The 19,181-nt window shown below is 41.3% G+C and overlaps 1 protein-coding gene across 1 annotated transcript in view; it reads right to left on the bottom strand.

Annotated features, from left to right (window-relative positions):
- Positions 1–655: 655 nt before the first annotated feature.
- Positions 656–19,181, bottom strand: part of nsg2 (neuronal vesicle trafficking associated 2) — a 34,638-nt gene continuing 16,112 nt past the window's right edge. The window contains exons 4-5 of the mRNA XM_035179327.2: positions 4,766–4,876; positions 656–2,073 (exon numbers count right to left, since the gene is read on the bottom strand). Of these exons, the coding sequence (XP_035035218.1) occupies positions 1,876–2,073; positions 4,766–4,876 (309 nt within the window). The 3' untranslated portion in view covers positions 656–1,875. The remainder of the gene's footprint in view (positions 2,074–4,765; positions 4,877–19,181) is intronic.

Here is a 19,181-nt window from a genome sequence, read left to right as displayed (position 1 = left end):
AGGGTGGAAACCGCGAAGAAAAAAGTGTTGACTACGATTCTAGTGTTAGCTGGTATTACTGCTGCTACTGTGTCATGGAGACATAAATTGCCCTGATTTGATGCCTTTTCATCCTCATGCGTTTCAGTCATGTTGAAGCTGGTGCATTCAGCTCCTGTTTAGCTCCTTAGTGGGTGAAAACACAGAGAGCTGACGGATTCATTAGAATACGAGCCTCTAATTAGGCAGTTCAGCTATTCATGTCACTCACTGCAGGACACTGTAGTAAGTGCTACACATAAGAAAAACAAAGGCCTTATCTGTCATTTGCAGCAGACCCTGCACATGAATAACACATTCAGCAGCCATTACAGATACAGGTATTTTTCTGCTTCTTTTCCTTTCCCTGTCAATCACAGGCGCTCACATCATTACAGCCCACAAACCTGCTTTCCACTGCTCGGAAAGTTACACACACACACACACACAGCGGAGACCATCACTCATGTAATATGAATGTGTGTAGGTGTGTTTGAAAGTGTGAATAGCGGAACGCGCCGTGATGAGAAGTCATCACTGTCATTCACGTGGCTCTGCCCCGGGGCTGCATTAGGCGCTGAAGAGACGCGGCGGTAGGTGGGACTGACAGACACGCTCGGCACAGGTCACAGGATGCACACTGATCAATTACACCAGGTATCGCTACATATTAACTAACAACATCACAATATCTCGTAAAAGCGCTCTTTGACAGCAGATCCAACGTTACAAACTTAACAAAACAGCGGAAAATAAGATTTGGCAAGAGATGGCGATGTTCTTTCTCTCTGCAACATTGTGTTCGGTGGAGCTACAGGTCTAGCAGCTGAAGCAGTAACTCGCACGGAGGAATTGTAAAACCGAACAAAACAAAAAAATGAATAGAAGTGGGGAAAACCTCCTAAGAAAAGCTACTACAATGCATACACACCAAAAAACTAGCCTGAATTCACAGTTCTATGTACAGCTTGGGTCACTAGAGGATTTAAAATGTATCACACAGCACATTGGAAATGTCATTGAATGTGAGCTATCAAACAACCATGATGGGAAAAAAATCATTCAATCAAATCAGGATTTGTTGTGGATGTGGACATTAAACCTTCCCTAGAACTGAAATGTTCTATATAAAATGTGTTACAGCAATACAAGACCATACTGATTTATTCTGGATTGGGGTATGATGGGATCTGTGAGTGTGTGTGTGTGTGTGTGTGTGTGTGTGTGGTGTTTGAAAGACATGCCTAAAGTTGCACAGTTTGGACAAGAAAGGTAAGAAATAATAACTGTACTGTAACTCTGCAGTAAACACACTTTGAACGTGAATCTCACAGAGAAGAAGCGTCGAGCTAAGCATTGGCTCGTGCCTTTGTACAAAGAGTTGCCGGGTAATCACATAGAAAACATCCATACAGTACAGTAAAAAATAAATATATCATGACAGTCAATAAATAATAAATTAGAGGGAGGCGAGTAAACAAGGTAACGACAGAGCAGACTGTGTGTGTGTGTGTCTGTGTGTATGTGTCTGTGTGTGTGTATATCAGCCGATGACGATGTTTCCACGAGTGCAAAAGATCAGTGGAAAAAGCTCTCCAGAGAAAGAGCACAGAAATGGGCAGACAATATGGCCTAGCATGTGCTTGTGTGTTTTCATGTCTGCATGCACGTCTTCAATCTATATTGGCATTACATATGTAGCTGCTGTGTTCGTGTGCACCTCTTTTGTCTACGTTTCTACATGTTCTCCCTACGTGTGTGTGCGTCTGTGTGTGCACCCGCCCGTGTCTGTATGTGTGTCGTCACGTCTGCGTTTTGTCTGTATGTGTTTGTACAACATCTGTTATGGCAGCTAACTCAGTGGCCCTCGTTGCCGGGGGGTTTGGCGTCGTGCTGCTGCCCCACCACCCCTCCAGGAAGCCAGGGGGAGACGGAGTGCGAGGTGGTCTGCTTGGCCATGCTGTAGTGGCTGATCACTGTGTAGAATCGGCCCCTCGAGTTGGCGTCCTGGGCGGCGTAGTAGGCCTCCAGAGAGGCTGGGATACAGCGCTTGTGCTGCGATCGAGAAGGAGAACAGCGTGAGACGATTCATCAAGTCATTCACTGTTAAAAGTAAAATACGTAGCATCTTTGTAATCATCAATTCTCAAGATAGGATTTGTACAATTCTGTCAGTGTTCATGTTTATTATTGTTGAAATGACAATGAGGGCTCTCTAATGCCTTGTTTATTTATAACTTTGTCGTTGTGTGCGAGCCACTTTGCGTGCAGGCCCGTGCACGTGCGTTTTTCTCCATCGGCAACTTTGCACCTGGTGAACGTGCATGTGACACAGCTAATAATACCTCTGCTGACTGCAGTCTGAGCGCCTGCAGAGGTTATAAGCCTCAAACTAGATTTATTCTACCTAAAAAAAAAAAAAAAGGATTTGACCAGAGACACAGACTTCCAAGGTGACCGCGCACAAAGTACCGTGAAGCTTTTAAGTGCAGTGGAAATCTATACCGGGGAGCAGAGGCCGAGAGAAACTGCATCCCTACACTGTAAAACTTAAAAGATCCAACTGTGATACAGCACGTGAACAGCAGATTGTTCCGTGTTTTACTACCTCAGCCATATGGATATAGCCTGGAAAGCAGACCAATCAGCAAGCTCATTTTGTATTTGCTCTTGCAGATGGGTCTGGCCCTCCTCTCATTCATAGACCTTACAACGGACACTTCCTCCCACTATCCAGAGATAAAGCCGAACTATCCCAGATATGAGCACTGTTATATTGCGCATTTGGAGACAGTCTGAGCAGCACTGGTCCGGGGGTGGAGCTGTGGTAGCGAGGTCCCGCCAAAACACACGCTTGACCAATCGTGGGTCAGTCTCAGCTGTCAATCGTGAGGTTTCACCCATTTTTTATATCACCAAATAACTAATTAAAACTGAACTGAAAAAATAACACTTGGACATACATCAGTGTGATAACAACTACCTAAAATGATAGAAACCAAATTTCAGAAAAATGTATTTGACGTGTACTTTAACTTTTTAGTCTGGTCCATGTCCCATCCACTAACATGGAGGTGGCGATCTATGAAGACAGTATAAAAGGAGTATTTTCTCTAAAATAAAGACGACTGCTGCGTGTTGTAGTCTGTGTGCATTCTTGTCTCATTGTCCTACGTCACATATTTCCTTTGCTCTGATTGGTTGTAGGTCTGTTCCACAAATGCTAATAATTGAGGTTAAAGACCCATTTCCAAAAGGAGATACCTCTGTCGGTGCAGGCTAATGTGGATCAGGAGTTATAAGGTGGTCGTTAATGTGAAATAGACAGTGAGTCTCATTTGTCTCATTTTCATCTAATCCTCAGCCCGGCTAATGACGTCTGCTATGGGCTTCAATGGAGTCTCTTTATTCATCTTTAGTTTTAAGGAACAAAGACATACAATTACAGCTGATGACACAGGTCAAGATAAAAGCCCTGATATCACTGATTGATGATCGCTCTTCTGATAAGACGTGTTAGCTTCATCTTGTAATGACGGCCGAGATGAGTCAAGGAGGATGGGAGTGTTTTTATGTTTTTCTCTTTTCCTTTAAGAGACTAATGGGTGATGAACTCATCTTTGAGTTTTGATTTACAGGAAGAAGGAAACGTATGGAGAAGGAGATGGTGAATGATCGAGAGGATTCAGCAGTTCTGCGAGGCGGATGTTTGGTGAAGTTGCAGAAAAAATGCAAGTGATTGTTTAGTTACATCAATTATTAGTTAGCTCATTAACCCTTTAAGTCACTTCTCAGTCAAAACAACAAAACATTTATGGGTTTCATTTAAAATGTGTGGGTTTTGTTAGAGACATAGACTGTATATGGACTATGTCATAGATTCTATGGCTATATAAGCCAAACTGTACCAGGTGTGATTGCTGCCTTCTTGCACATTTGGAGCAAGGGTCTGCGCAGTAGTGATCAGCGGATGGAGCCATGATAGTCAGGTCCTGCCAATATATGCGCTTGACCAATCACAGGAGTCTCAGCTGTCAGTCATGACATTTCGCCCAGTTTTTATATCATCAAATAACTAATTAAAACCAAACGTACCGGAAAAATTGACAATTGAACATACTGAATAAGAACTATCCAAAATCTTTTTTTTAATCTTTTTTTTTTGTATAGATTTCTTTAACATGTACTTTGACCTGTTAGTTTGGTCCATGTCCCATCCACTACCATGAAGGAGGCAAGATTTATGACCTATACTGCAGCCAGCCACTAGGTGGCAACCAAGATGCTTTGGCTTTACTATTGGTGACCTCTAATGTCGTCCATCTTTATGCACAGTCTACGGTTAGCGATGTATGTCTGCTTTTAGACAGACAGGTTCCTGCTCCATCCCCTTTAATAAAACTATATTTCAGAACTGTTGAGACTCATCCTCCCTGTTGATTGGGACATATAAGTAGACTAGCTACTATATGCTACCGTGCACTCATAAGCCACTTCTTCTTGTCGTCCTGCCCTCAGATGTTGAAATCCCTGCAGTATATTCACATTGTCCTGTTTATTTTAGGTCTGACAGTCTGTGTTCCCATTTCCCATGATCCATTTCCTCCAGAGACACCTGTAGCTTATGCTAACTCTCACAGATGCAGCCGCTCCTACTAGTCACAAAGTGGAGAGGATGTCCTATGACTCTCTGCACAATCCAGCAGCCCACAGATGTGTTGTGTCACTACTGAATTCTGGGTCTTACCTTATAAATGAATCCATCTGGGCAGGCGTGGTCGTAGGTGAAGGCTTTATAAACCACCAGGAACACGATGCAGGCGAGGAAGGCCAGTGCCAGGATGATCAGGATGGTCACCTGCAGGGAGAACAAATGCTGGTCAGTAATTTGAGGGTATGGTTTATATATATGAGACAGAATTAGTGTTAGACAGCGAGGAAGATGGACTATGGTGCATTAGTATGTGTCTTTTCGTGTGTGTGTGTGTGTGTGTGTGTGTGTGTGCAGTCATAATAAATGGTAAGACGCTGCTGACTGAGGTCAATGGCTCCTCCAGGCAAGGTGTTCCTGCGGAGCTGGGTGATGAATGACTCAGGTTGTGACACTGTTAAAAACTACTTTGTTTCCATGGACACGGCGCTGCTTGGAAAATTATGAGACATCAAGTCAGTGACGTAAATCAGGAGGAACATGAGAATAATTACAATGCTGTTCTAGGTTTCTACTGATCTGTGTTCAGCATTTTAATGATGCTGCACAAAAGGATGCAATGACTATTCCGAGTAAAGGTCTTAGGATAAAAACAAAACACAAAAGAAGTAAAATGGCACTCAGCAGAGCTTATTCCTCCACCAACGGCTAACAGTCCCCTTGGTGATAAATCAGTGCCCTGAATATGCCTGATTTTTTCATCACAACCCATAATTTTTTGACTGGGAAATCGGTAAAATTGAAATGTTAAAGACAGAGATTTAAGAAATAAAAAATCCTGGATCTGCCCCTTTCGGTTCCTTTCTTTACCAATGTCCCATCCTTCCACCAAGTTTCACTGAGAGTAGTTTTTGTCTAATTCTGTTGACAAGCAAAACCAACCTACCGACAAACAAACAGACAGGGGTGGAAACATAACCCCCCCCCAGGCAGAGGTAATAAAAAGGCAATTTAAACTCAAAGGCCCCTCAAGACGAATACATGTGTTTTATGTATCAAACTTTTACGATTCATACTGAGTTGAACTTTGCTGTTGATTTCAGTTGTTGAGCATTTTATTTAAGAGTCTCTCAAGTAGAGAAATCGTTGTTTCCTACTGTTTTCCTGCCAAATTCAGAAAAATATAATCTCTTTCCCTTTCTCACTGTTGGCAAACATCGTTATGAACTGCGTTTCCTGACACTGCATAAAGCTGAGTTCCCTTACGTGAGCAAAATGAAGCCATTAAATCGCTTTATACAAGATATCTAATTATAAAGTGGGACACACTCAAAATGTTACAGCCAGTTTCCTCAACAAGGAAGTCTGAACTGTTACATTCTGTTACATTGTGTTTGCATTTGTTCAGAGTTAAAATACATAAAGTGTGAAAAATGCAGTCAAAAGCAGAGCTCATCTAAAGTGATGGAAATGATGCATTTATTTCTGCATTTTGATGCCTCTGTCTTGTTTGAGGTGTGAAATATTCATTTGGCTGGCAGGCCAGACAATGTCGTGGCGAAGCAGATTAACATATAAAAGGATTTGTTTCCTCCTACTCATGCAAATGAAGCAGAAGGGATAGCAGTGTTTAAAAATGGTCCTGTCTGCCAAGTGGTAAATGCCACTGTGGGTATGTGCGGCGCATACATATTCCTGCATGAGTCCGTTTGCCATTTAAAAAGTCAGATTGACCCCAGTGAGTTAAGTTGAAAATGGAACGTAATGGATGAATATCTCTAATTTTCCATTTCCATTTCTAGTCAGAGTCCAGCGTTAAAGCTCGTTCTCCCGCCCTGAGTATGATGTATTACCACGGGACGTCGGAGCAATTACACAGGGGTGTGATCATCAGTCTCCATCAGCGCTGTGGGGGCGGACAGGGACACGCAAGTTAAGTGACTGTTTACTTGGTGTCAACTGGGGGACACGACTCTCAGCCTTGGTCGCCGCTGACATCCTTTTAAATTGCATCTCCCGGTACGTTCAAAAGGACGCATCTAAAGTCACAGCGACCCGACTTCTGGAGAGGAAACAGATGTGGAATGACTGATTAAGACCGACCCTGACCCCTATTTGAATAGCAATGTACATAAATAACAGCTTATTAGGAAGAGGGATTACTGTAAAGCTCCATATCATGACGCGAGCTATCAGTGTTTAGTGCATGTAGAGACTTTGCTCTGACACTTTGAAACATGAAGCAAAGACTGGAGTTAATAACTACAGAGATTTGCTTGTTTACACACAGAATCTAAAGGGAAGTAAATTTGTCTGCATTTATTGGACACTGACATAATCATCCAGCGGATTATTTATTGAATAAAACTGCCTCCTGCGTAATATATTGTCTGACCACTCTTTAATGATACTTCAAATTAGGTCTTGACATTGCACATACAGGGCATGAAACCGATTAGTGGAATTAACCCTGGCATGAGGAGCAGAGCCTTTGTGAACATGAGCAATAGTTCGAGCAACAACATGGCCTTTGTGTAATAGAATGATGTGGATGCAGCTGCAGCCATGTGGCGTATAAATCCATTAAAAATCTACCCTGACCTTTCTCCATTATTCATAATCTGGCTGAAATCCGCAGTAAACCATAGGGGGTCGTCCGGGCAACGCACCAGCTCACCGATGAAGACTTCCTCCTTGCATGAGCTGGATTCATAACTTTTGTCTGGCAGCGTCGGTCTGATGTAATATTCCCCTGTTCTCACGCTGAGCATAAGAACAGAATAGAATAAAATTAAATAAAACCCTTTCTGGTCAACACTCGGCTCCGATATCTCCCAACATGGCATCTTCCCCCGCCACACATGCGGATGTTGTGTCATCACTGCACCAGTACTTGCCATCCTACACCACTATCACCACCAGCACAACCATCATCCTGTTTGCTGTGCGACATAGATAACACACAGACGTTTGTTTCCCTTGGATGTAGGTAGACTCACAGCATGTGGCTGTAATTTGGACCGAGAACAATGTGTCCTGAGTCAGAATTGGCTGCATCAGTAAAGAAGATTGGATTGACTTTGTGGCAGGTGTCTGTGCCCACTGGGTTTTAATCGTCCCCCCCCCCCCCAAAGCCACTCAGGGCTGATTGAACCCTTTTTGAAAAATAAGAAACACTGCGATTGTATTTAAGTCTTTGATGCAAAAAATGGATTTTGACAGCATGCTGTTCCTTCTGTTTCACCAGATGAAACCGCAACTGACAAAACCAACATTTAATACAGATAAAGAAATAAGAAAATGTATATTATTCTGTGAAACCTCAGAGGTTCAACATTCGAATCTAATTTCCTGAGATAAATATTATAAAACATAATAATAAAGTCATAAATAAAATTGCTATTATGAAACGCACACAAATATGTAGAAAATACATATAGATCACATCCCATAGCCAACTACCTCTATACAAGACTTGTAGCCTATATACTCATCCTATATTATGCTGTGAAACTAAAATGAAATTATGCCAAGGTTCAACTTTTATTTAACATTGTGAATCAAATCTCACAAGATAAATACTGTAATTGGATGAAAATAATTGTAAAACTTGACATTTTGGGAAGTAACTCTGGACAAATTGATTGAATGATGTCAGCTCCCAGTTGATTTATGTCATAAATTTAAAAAAAAGAGAAGCTCCCTCCGGCAAATGTATAGTTCCAGTTAAGTTGAAGACATGTGGTAATAAAACCCTTTAAAATTGTGAATTGTCATTTTTACACTTTGCATAAACAAACGGTACTGGTAGGTGGATTTTGTCATGTTGTACAAACCCATGCAGCTGCTTATCTGTTTCCCCCTGTTTCCAGTCTGTATGCTCAACTAACTTCTCATATTTAGTGTAAAGAGACATGATCATCATCTATCCCTGCAAGATAGTAAACAACTATATTTCCCAATATTTCCCAAATTTCCCTTTGACATTAGTTTAAAAACAATGAATAAAATAAAATAACTATACACCGAATACAATCTATCCACCACAACATTTGAATGAAAATCTCATTTTCTGAACGCCCACTTTCATCAAACATTTCAAATCTTCGATTCAGTGCTCCCAAACTGAACTATGGATGACTTGTCCCGTTTTTGTCGTTGTTGCCTCACAGGGCGGTGTCAGTGAAACAACAGGCAGCTGCAGCTGTAGACAGTTGTGTATTATGGACAAAGACAAACAATCAAAGCAGATTACAGAAGATCCAGGAGGATTGTTCTCTGTTCCCCGGCTTTCTCATCTCCCACTGCAGATTAAGCATTTACACTTTGCTTATTGTTGATGTTTACCCACAGTTTTCCATCAACACACACACACACACACACACACACCACCTGCTTTAACACTGACTGTCTCTGAATCTGAGAAGAAAAGACGTCTCTTAGGATTTCCACAAAACACATTTGCCGTTAATTATTTATCGTTGCTCGGTGCATGACGAGGTCAAAGACAGTCTCCTCAGTGGATCTGCTTTTTCATGGCCTATTTAACCACCGTTCTACATATGATTTCTCTCCTGTTCTTTGGGGGGGGGGTTAACGCCAAGCTTGCAACACACCACCCACACTCTCACTGCTGGAACTTGACAGGCTATATGGGGAGGCAGACACCTCCTCACATTCACCCAAGGAAAAGAGGAGAATATGTAGAGAGAGAGAGGGAGAGAGGGAGGGGGAGGTGTGACAGGAGAGGGATGCGAGAGAAAAATGACGCTAATAAAAGTGGATAACAGAGTGACAGAGGGAGCAAAGTGAGAAATAAAGGAGGAGATGACAAGAGACAATAAAGCGGCGAGCGAGGGGGCAGGCAGAGAGCAACGAGCAAACGAGCGAGATCCAGGGGCAGATGGAGGATGTCGGTCCCTCTCTTGCTAGCAGGTGGCACAGACAGACAGGCGAGTGGGCAGCAGACGCAGTGGGATATCAGTTGAAGCATAAACAACTATTTTTCATTTATCCTCCATATTACTCCTCTGACAGCTTCTCGACAGCAGCATAAAGGGCGCTCAGTACACCAGTATTTCCCGGATTATTTTCTGCTCTTTTGTGACCGAAGCCTCATGCTGCACATGGAGGATATGAGCCGAGCCGCACGACAAAATACAAAAAGGAGCTATTAATATCAAATGTGAAAAGTTCTTACATTAAATTCATTTTATCTCGGCTGTAATAACGTTGAATGCCTGCAGGGAAGTTTGTTGATTAATGAAATTAATGAGCATAACGGGTTGAGCTCGCACGGAGAGAAAGACTCCCTAACAAAAACATAATAATAACCCTTTAAAGGTCAGATCGCAGTGAGAGCCAGTTCACGTATATTTAACATCTAACATTTGAGGACAATAAGTCCGGAATGGGCCTTAAAACGATAGTTGTGGGAAATTATACCATTTGGATCTTGTCAACATTTTGTCCATCAGTTCAATCATAACTAAAAAATCACAGGAGGCAATAAAAGAGAGAGAAACTGTCCATTGTAAGTCTGAAGACCAAATTCACAGTTTTCTGGTTTAGTGCTGTATGTTTCATCAATATTACAAGTGAACTTACTCTTTGATAACCTGATAGTCTAACTGTTACAATTTGTCTGATCGCCCAAACCACTGGTTACCAAACTAGGGGTCAGGGGATGATTAGCAGGAAATGAAATTTAAAAAATTGAAACAGCACATTTTAGTTGAATTTAGAACATTGAATATATTTTTACCTTCTCAGTCCCATTTGCTCCCTTAGGTGGTAACGACAGATAATCTTACGAAAAATTACGACATGTAAAAAAGGTAAAAAAAATAAAAAAGCATCTGACAGTGTTACTTTTGGGGTCGTGGGTGAAAAGCTTGTGAACCCCTCACCTAAACAACTAAAGTGAGTATCTCTTTTTAGAAATGTGGTCATGTTTTATCATAACAGATGCAAACATTGGAAAAACTTAAGGCCTGAGTTCACTTTAATTGGTTTTGGAGATTTTCTCTTTTTCATATCACTGTAAATTACATTTGTTTGGGATTTGAACTTTGTTGAACTTGGAGTTTCTCTCCCTTCTCTTTCACCTACATTCTGGGTATTTCCACTGTCTCAGCTTATGCAGCTTCTTCCTGCGGCTAATACGAGCTTGGGGGCTCAGCGCGAGGGGAGCAGTGGACCTAAAGCTGTATTGATCGATAGACGTGAGCTCAGACCCCGGACTTAGTCCTTCTGCGATTAGCTAGAAGGCCGAGGATTGAATAAAGGCTTTTGACAGCATCTCTCCACATTAAGATATGTTGTGGATCATAATTATTGTAAAATAAATATTAGTAACTATAACTATATCATAAGTTACAGTTGAAACAGCTGCAGCTCAGGATATTAAAATGCACAGTTAGGTAGAAACCCTCTTCTGTCATCCCCTCTGGAAACAAACCAGCCGGTGGGTCTGTAGCCTGGAGGTTCAGCGGTGCAGATGGAAATGTGTCCTGCTGAAGTGTCTAATCGAGACACTAAGCCTCTCCCACTTGTCACATGTATAAGCGACTAAGTCAGGGATCAGATCGCTACATAAAAATGTAAATGAAATATTCTCCTATCCTCTTAAGGCAAGTTTTTGCAGTGATGAAATAAATGAAGTGGGTCACAGCACATACCTGTCGGGGCAAGTGGGTGGAAACCGGCAGTGATAACCGAAAGGTCACAGGTTTGATCCCTTTGTATCCTTGAGCAAAACACTCAGAGCCCCTATCTACCCTGTCACTGTACATGGAATATACATGTTCAGGAATATTATTTTAAGTTATATACAAGCAAAAAAAAAAAAAACAGCAGCCATTTTAGCTCCAAACCACATTTTATTATATCTTGTGGTTTTTCAGAGGCAGATGAAGAATTCTTTCATTTAAATAAAGAAGTCCTGAAAGCTAAAAGTACTTGAAATATTAAAGTGAAAGTACTCTCTTTGTACATTATTAATACTGATGATTGAATGCCTAATCAGCATTTTCCCATTGAGTTGGAGTTAAATTAAACTTCTTCACTTTAGTCCAGTGGTTTCTTAACATAATGGCCACTCCCCCCCCCCATAACACACACAGACACACACAGACAGACACACACACACACAGATAATGAAAGGGTTTTAATCAATATCTCTGCCAAGTAGATTTTCATCAGCATTGGTTTGTTTGTGGATTACACAAAAACAACAGAGATATGTGATCTCCGGGTCTTTCAAATCAATTTATTAATTAGATTTTCCTCAAATCTTCACAGACTTAAACTGACTTTAGGCTGTGCACAGTTATTTTAACGAAAAACATCGGAGCGGAGTAAAGGTAAAATGTCTCTTTAGTGGAATTTCTAATAACTGAGTACTTTTTTGAAACAGACGTAACTGTTTGGAAATTCAAATTTTGGGATTATATGCATACATATTAAAATATAATAAAATATTAATGTGAACCATAACCAGTAACTGGAGCAGTTACATAAATGTATAAAGTACATGGGTAAAGTAAAGTAGCACTGCAAAGGGATATAAAAGCCTGAAAATAATACTGTACAGTAGTAATTTCGACATTTCTACCCAACAGAACTATTTTTGTCAGTATTTGAGAAAAGCACATAGTTTTCGTGTATTTTCTCTTTTACACTGTCCTTCCTCCCAAAGTCAAACTCTCCAAGCTCAGATCGCTCGAGGGAGCCAGCCACCTCAGAGCGGAGGATCTGAGACGGGGGCGGAGGGATGTCAAGGAGACCGTGTTGGGGGATTTGGGCTCTGGGGGACTGGCTATCCGGTTGAAACGAGCGCGGCTGCAGTGGTGTGCCAACAAAGTGCAAACACTCCACTGTGGAGATGCTGCATCGCGTCTCTGATCGGAAAACGCCACGTGTTAAAATGTTAACCCGACAAAACACAACAAGCCGCGAAACATCCATTGTCTTATTGCTTGCCGAAAGAAAAAAACAACGAATAGAGAGCGGGACCTTGTGGATCTTTAATCTGTGCCCTTGTTGTTATTCCTGTGCATGTGAGGTGATTTTATTATAGAGCCACCATCTCTAATAAAGGTCACTCAGATGCAATAAAGAAAACGCTGTCCTCAGTAAAGCTGCATATGTTGATGACTGCAGGTTTGATCCCTGAATTCAAGGATTAAGACAGATTTAAAGCTCCTTTGTCACATACAGAGAAAATAATGCACAAGTGATTGAGGGTAAAAAAAAAAAAAGCTATTCCTGTGCACATTTAGAGGTGAATGACTAACAAAACACTTTGTACTTGAACGTCCTCTGCAGCCTCCTCCGTAAAGCACAGTGGCAGTTGTTGTGTTTCCTTTTTAGGCGAACAAAACTGGAAAGCTGCAAACAAAGCGAGGGCTCTGCTTCTTACAGATTTATGTGTTCAACCTAAATGGGACAAATTCCTGCCAGAAACAAACCGGAGGACATTTAGAATCCTCACATGCACATGAAAAGTACACGTGTAACAACTTATTTATGGAGATTAGAGTCGTCTTAGTTCAAATACTTTTGGATTTATCGTCTTAAACCACAGGATCCCAGCAATATTGGGCTATTTGAATTGTAGTAATCAATCTATTCTGATCTTATCTCGAAGCATCCGGCTGCTCTGCTGCTTCTGTGGGCGATGGGAGATTTTGAATTGTGAGATAACTCGCTGACTGTCCGTTGTGACTTGGCCTATTTTCCAGGAGACAAGTGCAGACTCTTTCAAAAGCAGTTTTCATGGGAAAGTTTGGATTAAAATCAGTCCTTATATCATATATTGTGCTTAGTGAAGGAATTATCTTGTCTGACTGGGCGTGTGTGTGTCTAAATAAATTATAGCATGCATCATTGTGAATTTCCACTTACTGTTCTTGTCATTAAAGAACATCAAAAGTCTTTCTCTCACATGTGCACAGAATCCACAAGCTCACGACGGCGTAAGACAGTGCATGTTCTGCAGGAGATAGACGCTAATTATGCTAATGTTTCCCAATTAAACCAGGTCTCTATGGAGACAAAACTTCAAAGGTTTCCCGAGCACACTGTCATATTGGTTGGAGACTGCGCTCGGAGGAGAATGTGCTCTGGGGGAGTAGACTCCAAATCAAATAGCAGGTGGGCTCATATTGCCAGAAATGAGAAACGCAAAGTGACAGAAAGGGTAAAAGAGACAAAGGCACACATGCATAAACAAGGCCACGATGAATAAACATCATCGTGTTCCGCAAAACCCCTGAAATCCAAAGACGAGACGACACTCCTTCCTAAATTATGATCTGCACCGAGAAAATAAACAACACAAATCGCTAACAACGAACAAATTCAAATAATAACGAATAACAATTCTTCCTCGATAACGTGAACACACGAGCATCTTGGTACACACAAGCAGATTCTAATTGTGAATCAGTAATAGCTCTCTGAGGAGACACTAAACATCTGGATTAGATTTACTAATCAGCTTCTACTCTGCTGCCTGAAGATGTTGCAAAAGAGGGAGATATTATTAATGATGGGATCCGCCTTCCACACACACACACACACCCACACACACAAACACACACAGACCCACACACTCTGACTCACTCAGAGCACACCTCTAAAGACTTGTTTACATCACCAGACAAGGTTGATTACTCTAATGTCTCCCCAGCTCAGTCTCATGGGTGTTTTTTATGTTCCTGCATATGTTCACCGTGTGTGTGGGTGTGTGGGTGTGTGTGTGTGTGTGTGTGTGTGCAATGCTAAGTGTTGTAATATTGTTTAAAACAAATTGACATCTTAATTTCAGTTAGTCCTTTGGTATTTGTGTCATGGGCGGGGCTTACTCCTACTGTCCTAATTATGTCAGCTTGTTATTATCATATCAAATCAAATGTCTGCCCCAGTGATGGAAAATACTAATGTAAACATGTTAGTTTTAATTTTATATATATATGTATATTTATATTCCCTTTCTTGGTTTGACACATTTGATTTAGATTCTTTTTGGAAGCTCTTTAGAAACCCCAAATTTTATAAATCACAAAACAAGTTATTCTTGTTTCATATGTATTTGACTTATCTAAATTTTCAACGTTTGAATTCTTGGACTTTTATTCTAATATTCATATGAACGTGGCTGGTTATCATTATCATCAATATCATTAACCCTTAAAACGCTTTTTTCTTGTTGTCCATGTAGTGTTATCTTGCTACTTTTACTTGTACTTATTACAATCCATTAAAAACCACTGTATCAGCACCAACAGTCCAGACAGGAGGAAGCGTCATCCACTAACCAGAAGGTGGTTGGTTCGATGCCCAACCACATTCTAAAGTGTCCTTGGTCAAGATACTGAACCTTAAGTCACCCTGTTCATATACACACGTATACACAATGTTGTTTGAACGAAAAAAGCACTTATAGAAGCACTGTTTAAATGTGTGTATGAACAGGTGAATGTGACTTGTACTGAAAAGCTCAATATAAACACAGTCCTTTTACTATTCAACATTGAAATATAAGAAATATCAACCAATCAACCAATCAACCAATTTAAACCTAAAGAAATCTGGACTTAAATAATATCCAAAACACGAGTGGAGTCGACAGTGTTGACATCAAGAAAAACACAGGTATTTGGAAAACATAGTAATGATTCGTGCCCTCAGCTGTGGAGGATTTAAAACTATCTGATATATTTTCACAAAAGTCCGGCTGCATATGAAAATGTGAGCTCAGAGATTTAAAGCTGTCAGGTCACACGGACGTCTGGGCCATCGATCAGGCTCAGAAATCCTTTTCCGTCTTGGCAACCTCTCGGCTGGCAACTTAATTACGAAGTCCAACAAAAGAGTTTGGATGCAGCTGCCTCCGCGTCCTCGTATAAAAACTAGACACAGATCTCAGACAGATTCCACGTCCTGTTTCTGTGATTGCATATTGGATTTTCTCAACGCGCTTTGACCTTTGAGATAAAATAGGACGCGCAGTGAGAATTTGAACTTTTCCTCGTATCGCGACATGATTTATGCCCGTGTATTCACATCTGCTGATGATGATAGGCAGACAGTGAGTGAAGTCTGCTGTCCTTTGAGGTGCTGTTTGATACGGGATCTGAGGCAAGAAGTAGAGCAGAACAGAAGCCATCTGGACATATAAATCATCCCAGATATCCCTCACACAGCGGCGGCGTCTGTTGTCTGTCCCTGTGGTTGTCAGCCTGTCTGAGCGTCTGTCAGTGTGTCTCACATGGCGGCTGACACAGGGGACCTCTTTGCACTGACAAATGACTCAAACTTGAGTCGGCTTCCATGCTGTGGGGACAGCGGACTGACCTCACCGGGATTGTGTTTGTGCTTCAGCGGAGCGTGAAGATACTCGTGTGGAACCATCCAGTCGTGCGCTGGTTCAGATTTTTACACTGTTCGATTTTTCCGCCTGTTAACAGCACCCTCTTCCTGCCTGTTGTGCACTGATAACTGGTGTTGTTGCTCCTGGTCGGCCAACACAAGCAACATATCCAGCTGAGATCTTAACGCGGCGCTTCAGCTGGCGCCAATTCATAATTCAACAAAGACAGTCAGCAATTCAACGTGCGTGGACTTCGTGCGTGTGTGTGCGTGTGCGTGTGTGCGTGCGCGCCAAGGCTGTAAGATCCAGGTATCACATCTGGCTGGTTCATTTTATCAGAAGCCAAATTGGAACAATGTCTTTGAATATCAGCCAACGGAAGCTGGCACAGTTATAACAGGAGCTGTGAGGGTGTTGGTGTTAAAAGTGTAAAATACAGCGATGAGTTTGATGAAAGGGTGAAAGAGAGAAGGTGAAGGAGAGAGAGAGAGGGGGATGGATGTGAGGAAAAAGGAGGAGAGGCTTAACACTTTCCACTGTTGGTTATGGAGCCATATTCCGACTTGTCTTTATCACAGAGTAATGTGTGGGCATTAGTTTTTCTTGCAGCAGGAAACAACATCCATCAACAAGATTTGCATTCAGTGGTGCTTCAAAATCATTCTGCTAAATATTTGAGGGAAAGTCTGTACACACTAAAAACAGTTGGCTTTTTTATCGTAATTTTTTAAAATATAGATATCAAAAAAGTATTACTTTAGAGCCCTCAATCAGACGTAGGCAAAAAAAAAAAAATGTAACTTTCTGGTGCACGTCTGAAAGTTTTGTTTGTGCTTCAGAAACTAACTTTCAAATGCGCACGTGTTCAGGAGGATTTCTGGCACACGCTGGAGGACACACAGTCACCTACTGCCTCTTGGCTTGTTATGTTTCCATTTGGAAATTAGTCGTGTCATATTTCAACCTCGGACTTCCTCATGAAACTGTCTTTGCTTGCAAGTCGTCACCGTCACATTGTCTCCGAACGTCTTTGCTCAACGGATACACCAGTTACACATGAAACTTTCTGGCACACACCTGAAGGTTTCTTGTGAATTGCTTTTTAAAAAACGGGCTGTAGTCAACCAAAGAAAATCTTGGTTGACTGCAACTGCACCGATATTCTTCAACCAAGCCTCTTGTCACAGGACAAAAAACAAAAAAATCTGTATCTTTACTGCATCTGCATGTATCCTCTCTTTATAGTAACCTACCTCACAATTAATGTAAAAGGAGAAAAAAGAAAAAACAATAAAAATGAGGCCACAAAATAAAATATTTTAACCTAAACATTAGACCAAACATATTCTTATAAGTACATACTCAGATTCAGGCACTACACCTGAGGGACAGAACATCCTACAACAAACACTTTGACCTCTTGTTACAAGATGATGTGTCATGTTGGTTGTGGAGCTGTTTATAAAGTTTGGACACAACTTTTTGGTTTAAACAAAATGCACTTTAAGTAAGTTAGACCCAGAAGCCATCTCTATCAGGCTGGGGGAAACATAAAAAACATCCTCCCTAAAGGATATCGATGTCGGGACGTCGAGCGTTGGACTGCAGCTCCACTTCTGACTCCTCCCTCTGATGTTCTCCCTCCGCTAACAGCAAACAACGCTCAGAGTATTATACCAGTGCTGACGGTAAATCAATTGTTCCCTCAATTGTGCATTTAAATGTCTGTGTTTGTGTGTGTGTGCATCAGTGTGGGTGTTTAACGGAGGGCAGACAACTGGGCTATAAACTCTCCCTACAATCAGCATACCATTAGTCATCCATACAAAACAAGGAGGAACAATGCGCGGAACAGTGAGGTTGTGTGAGGTTTTCAAGCCGCAGCAGTAATTACCTCCAACCTGACAAACAGCGTAGGGCTTGTGTGGAGGCGGCCGACTGCAGTAAAGCTTTTATCTGAAGGCAAAGTGGAGGTAATAATGGGATAATTGTTTTGGACGGTGGCTGTCTCTCCCACAGCTACCTGCACAGGCTTTGCTAACTTCAGCTTGGCAGTCACGGCGCTCTCAGGAGGTCAGTGTGTGTGTGCGTGTGTGTGTGTGAGATGAGGTTTGTGTTGGCATGTGTTTGGGGGTGTAAGGGTTCCAGCCAGGCCTGTAGGAGTGGGGCGTGCACCATGTTCTCAGGACGGGGCGCCCAACCAGAAAGCGAGCAGGACGACATGAATTAAATCTGCCCTTCATCACACTCTACACCTGCATCTCTCTCTCAAAGCCGGCCCCTCTGAGCCACGCTAATCCTCTCCTCCAGGTTTTTCATTTTCACAGATGCTCCTCGTGGCATTTACTCTTTATTAGAAAAGTCTGCCGTTGAGTGTGATGGGGGGGGAAAAAACAGAAGAGAAGTAGAAGAAATCTTTTGCAGCAAAGGTCATTAGCTGAATGTGAACCGAAACACAGCATCTCAACACCTTTCTCCTTCCTCAATTTCATCCTTCTCATTAGAGCCAGACCTGTATTCGTTTTTTAATCCAATCCAATGTTAATTCTTGAGAGTTTCCTTGCGTTCAATGATGGTATATTTGATGATTACATCAACATTTTTTGCAATCAATCTAATTTAATTTGTGTAGCTTATATTCACAAACCACAATTTTGCATTTTGCATCACAAATATGTTTATCTTCTTAAATAAAAATCATATATCTGGTTGTATTTGTGTGTTTTTTTTTTCATTTATAGTTATTTATGATAAAGTTTATATTTACACTGTAAAATATCAAACCTCAATTACTTTCTAATAAGGTTTGATGACATCATCTTCAATCATTTCCCTTAAAAGAAATCTGTATCAATGTATCAATATATATTGATTGGACTCGACAACAGTTAGTGGAGAAAAAACAATAACTTGTGATAATATGGGAGAAATTACATAATAAAGTCATCTTATAGTGTATTAATGCATTAACCTTTATAACCAATAAGATTAGAGACAAGTTGTACAGTTTATTTAGATAAATCTAATTTGTCATGATGATATCGTCATAAAGTGCTGTCATTATCACAATATACAAAGTAACCATGGTCTGATTGGAGATATATAAGCCATGTGATGGAGGATATGCATTGACCT

This window comes from Hippoglossus stenolepis, chromosome 15 (assembly GCF_022539355.2).
Source record: "Hippoglossus stenolepis isolate QCI-W04-F060 chromosome 15, HSTE1.2, whole genome shotgun sequence".
NCBI lineage: Eukaryota > Metazoa > Chordata > Actinopteri > Pleuronectiformes > Pleuronectidae > Hippoglossus > Hippoglossus stenolepis.
The sequence above is the reverse complement of the archived record's forward strand: the minus strand, read 5'-3'. Positions and strand labels throughout refer to the sequence as shown.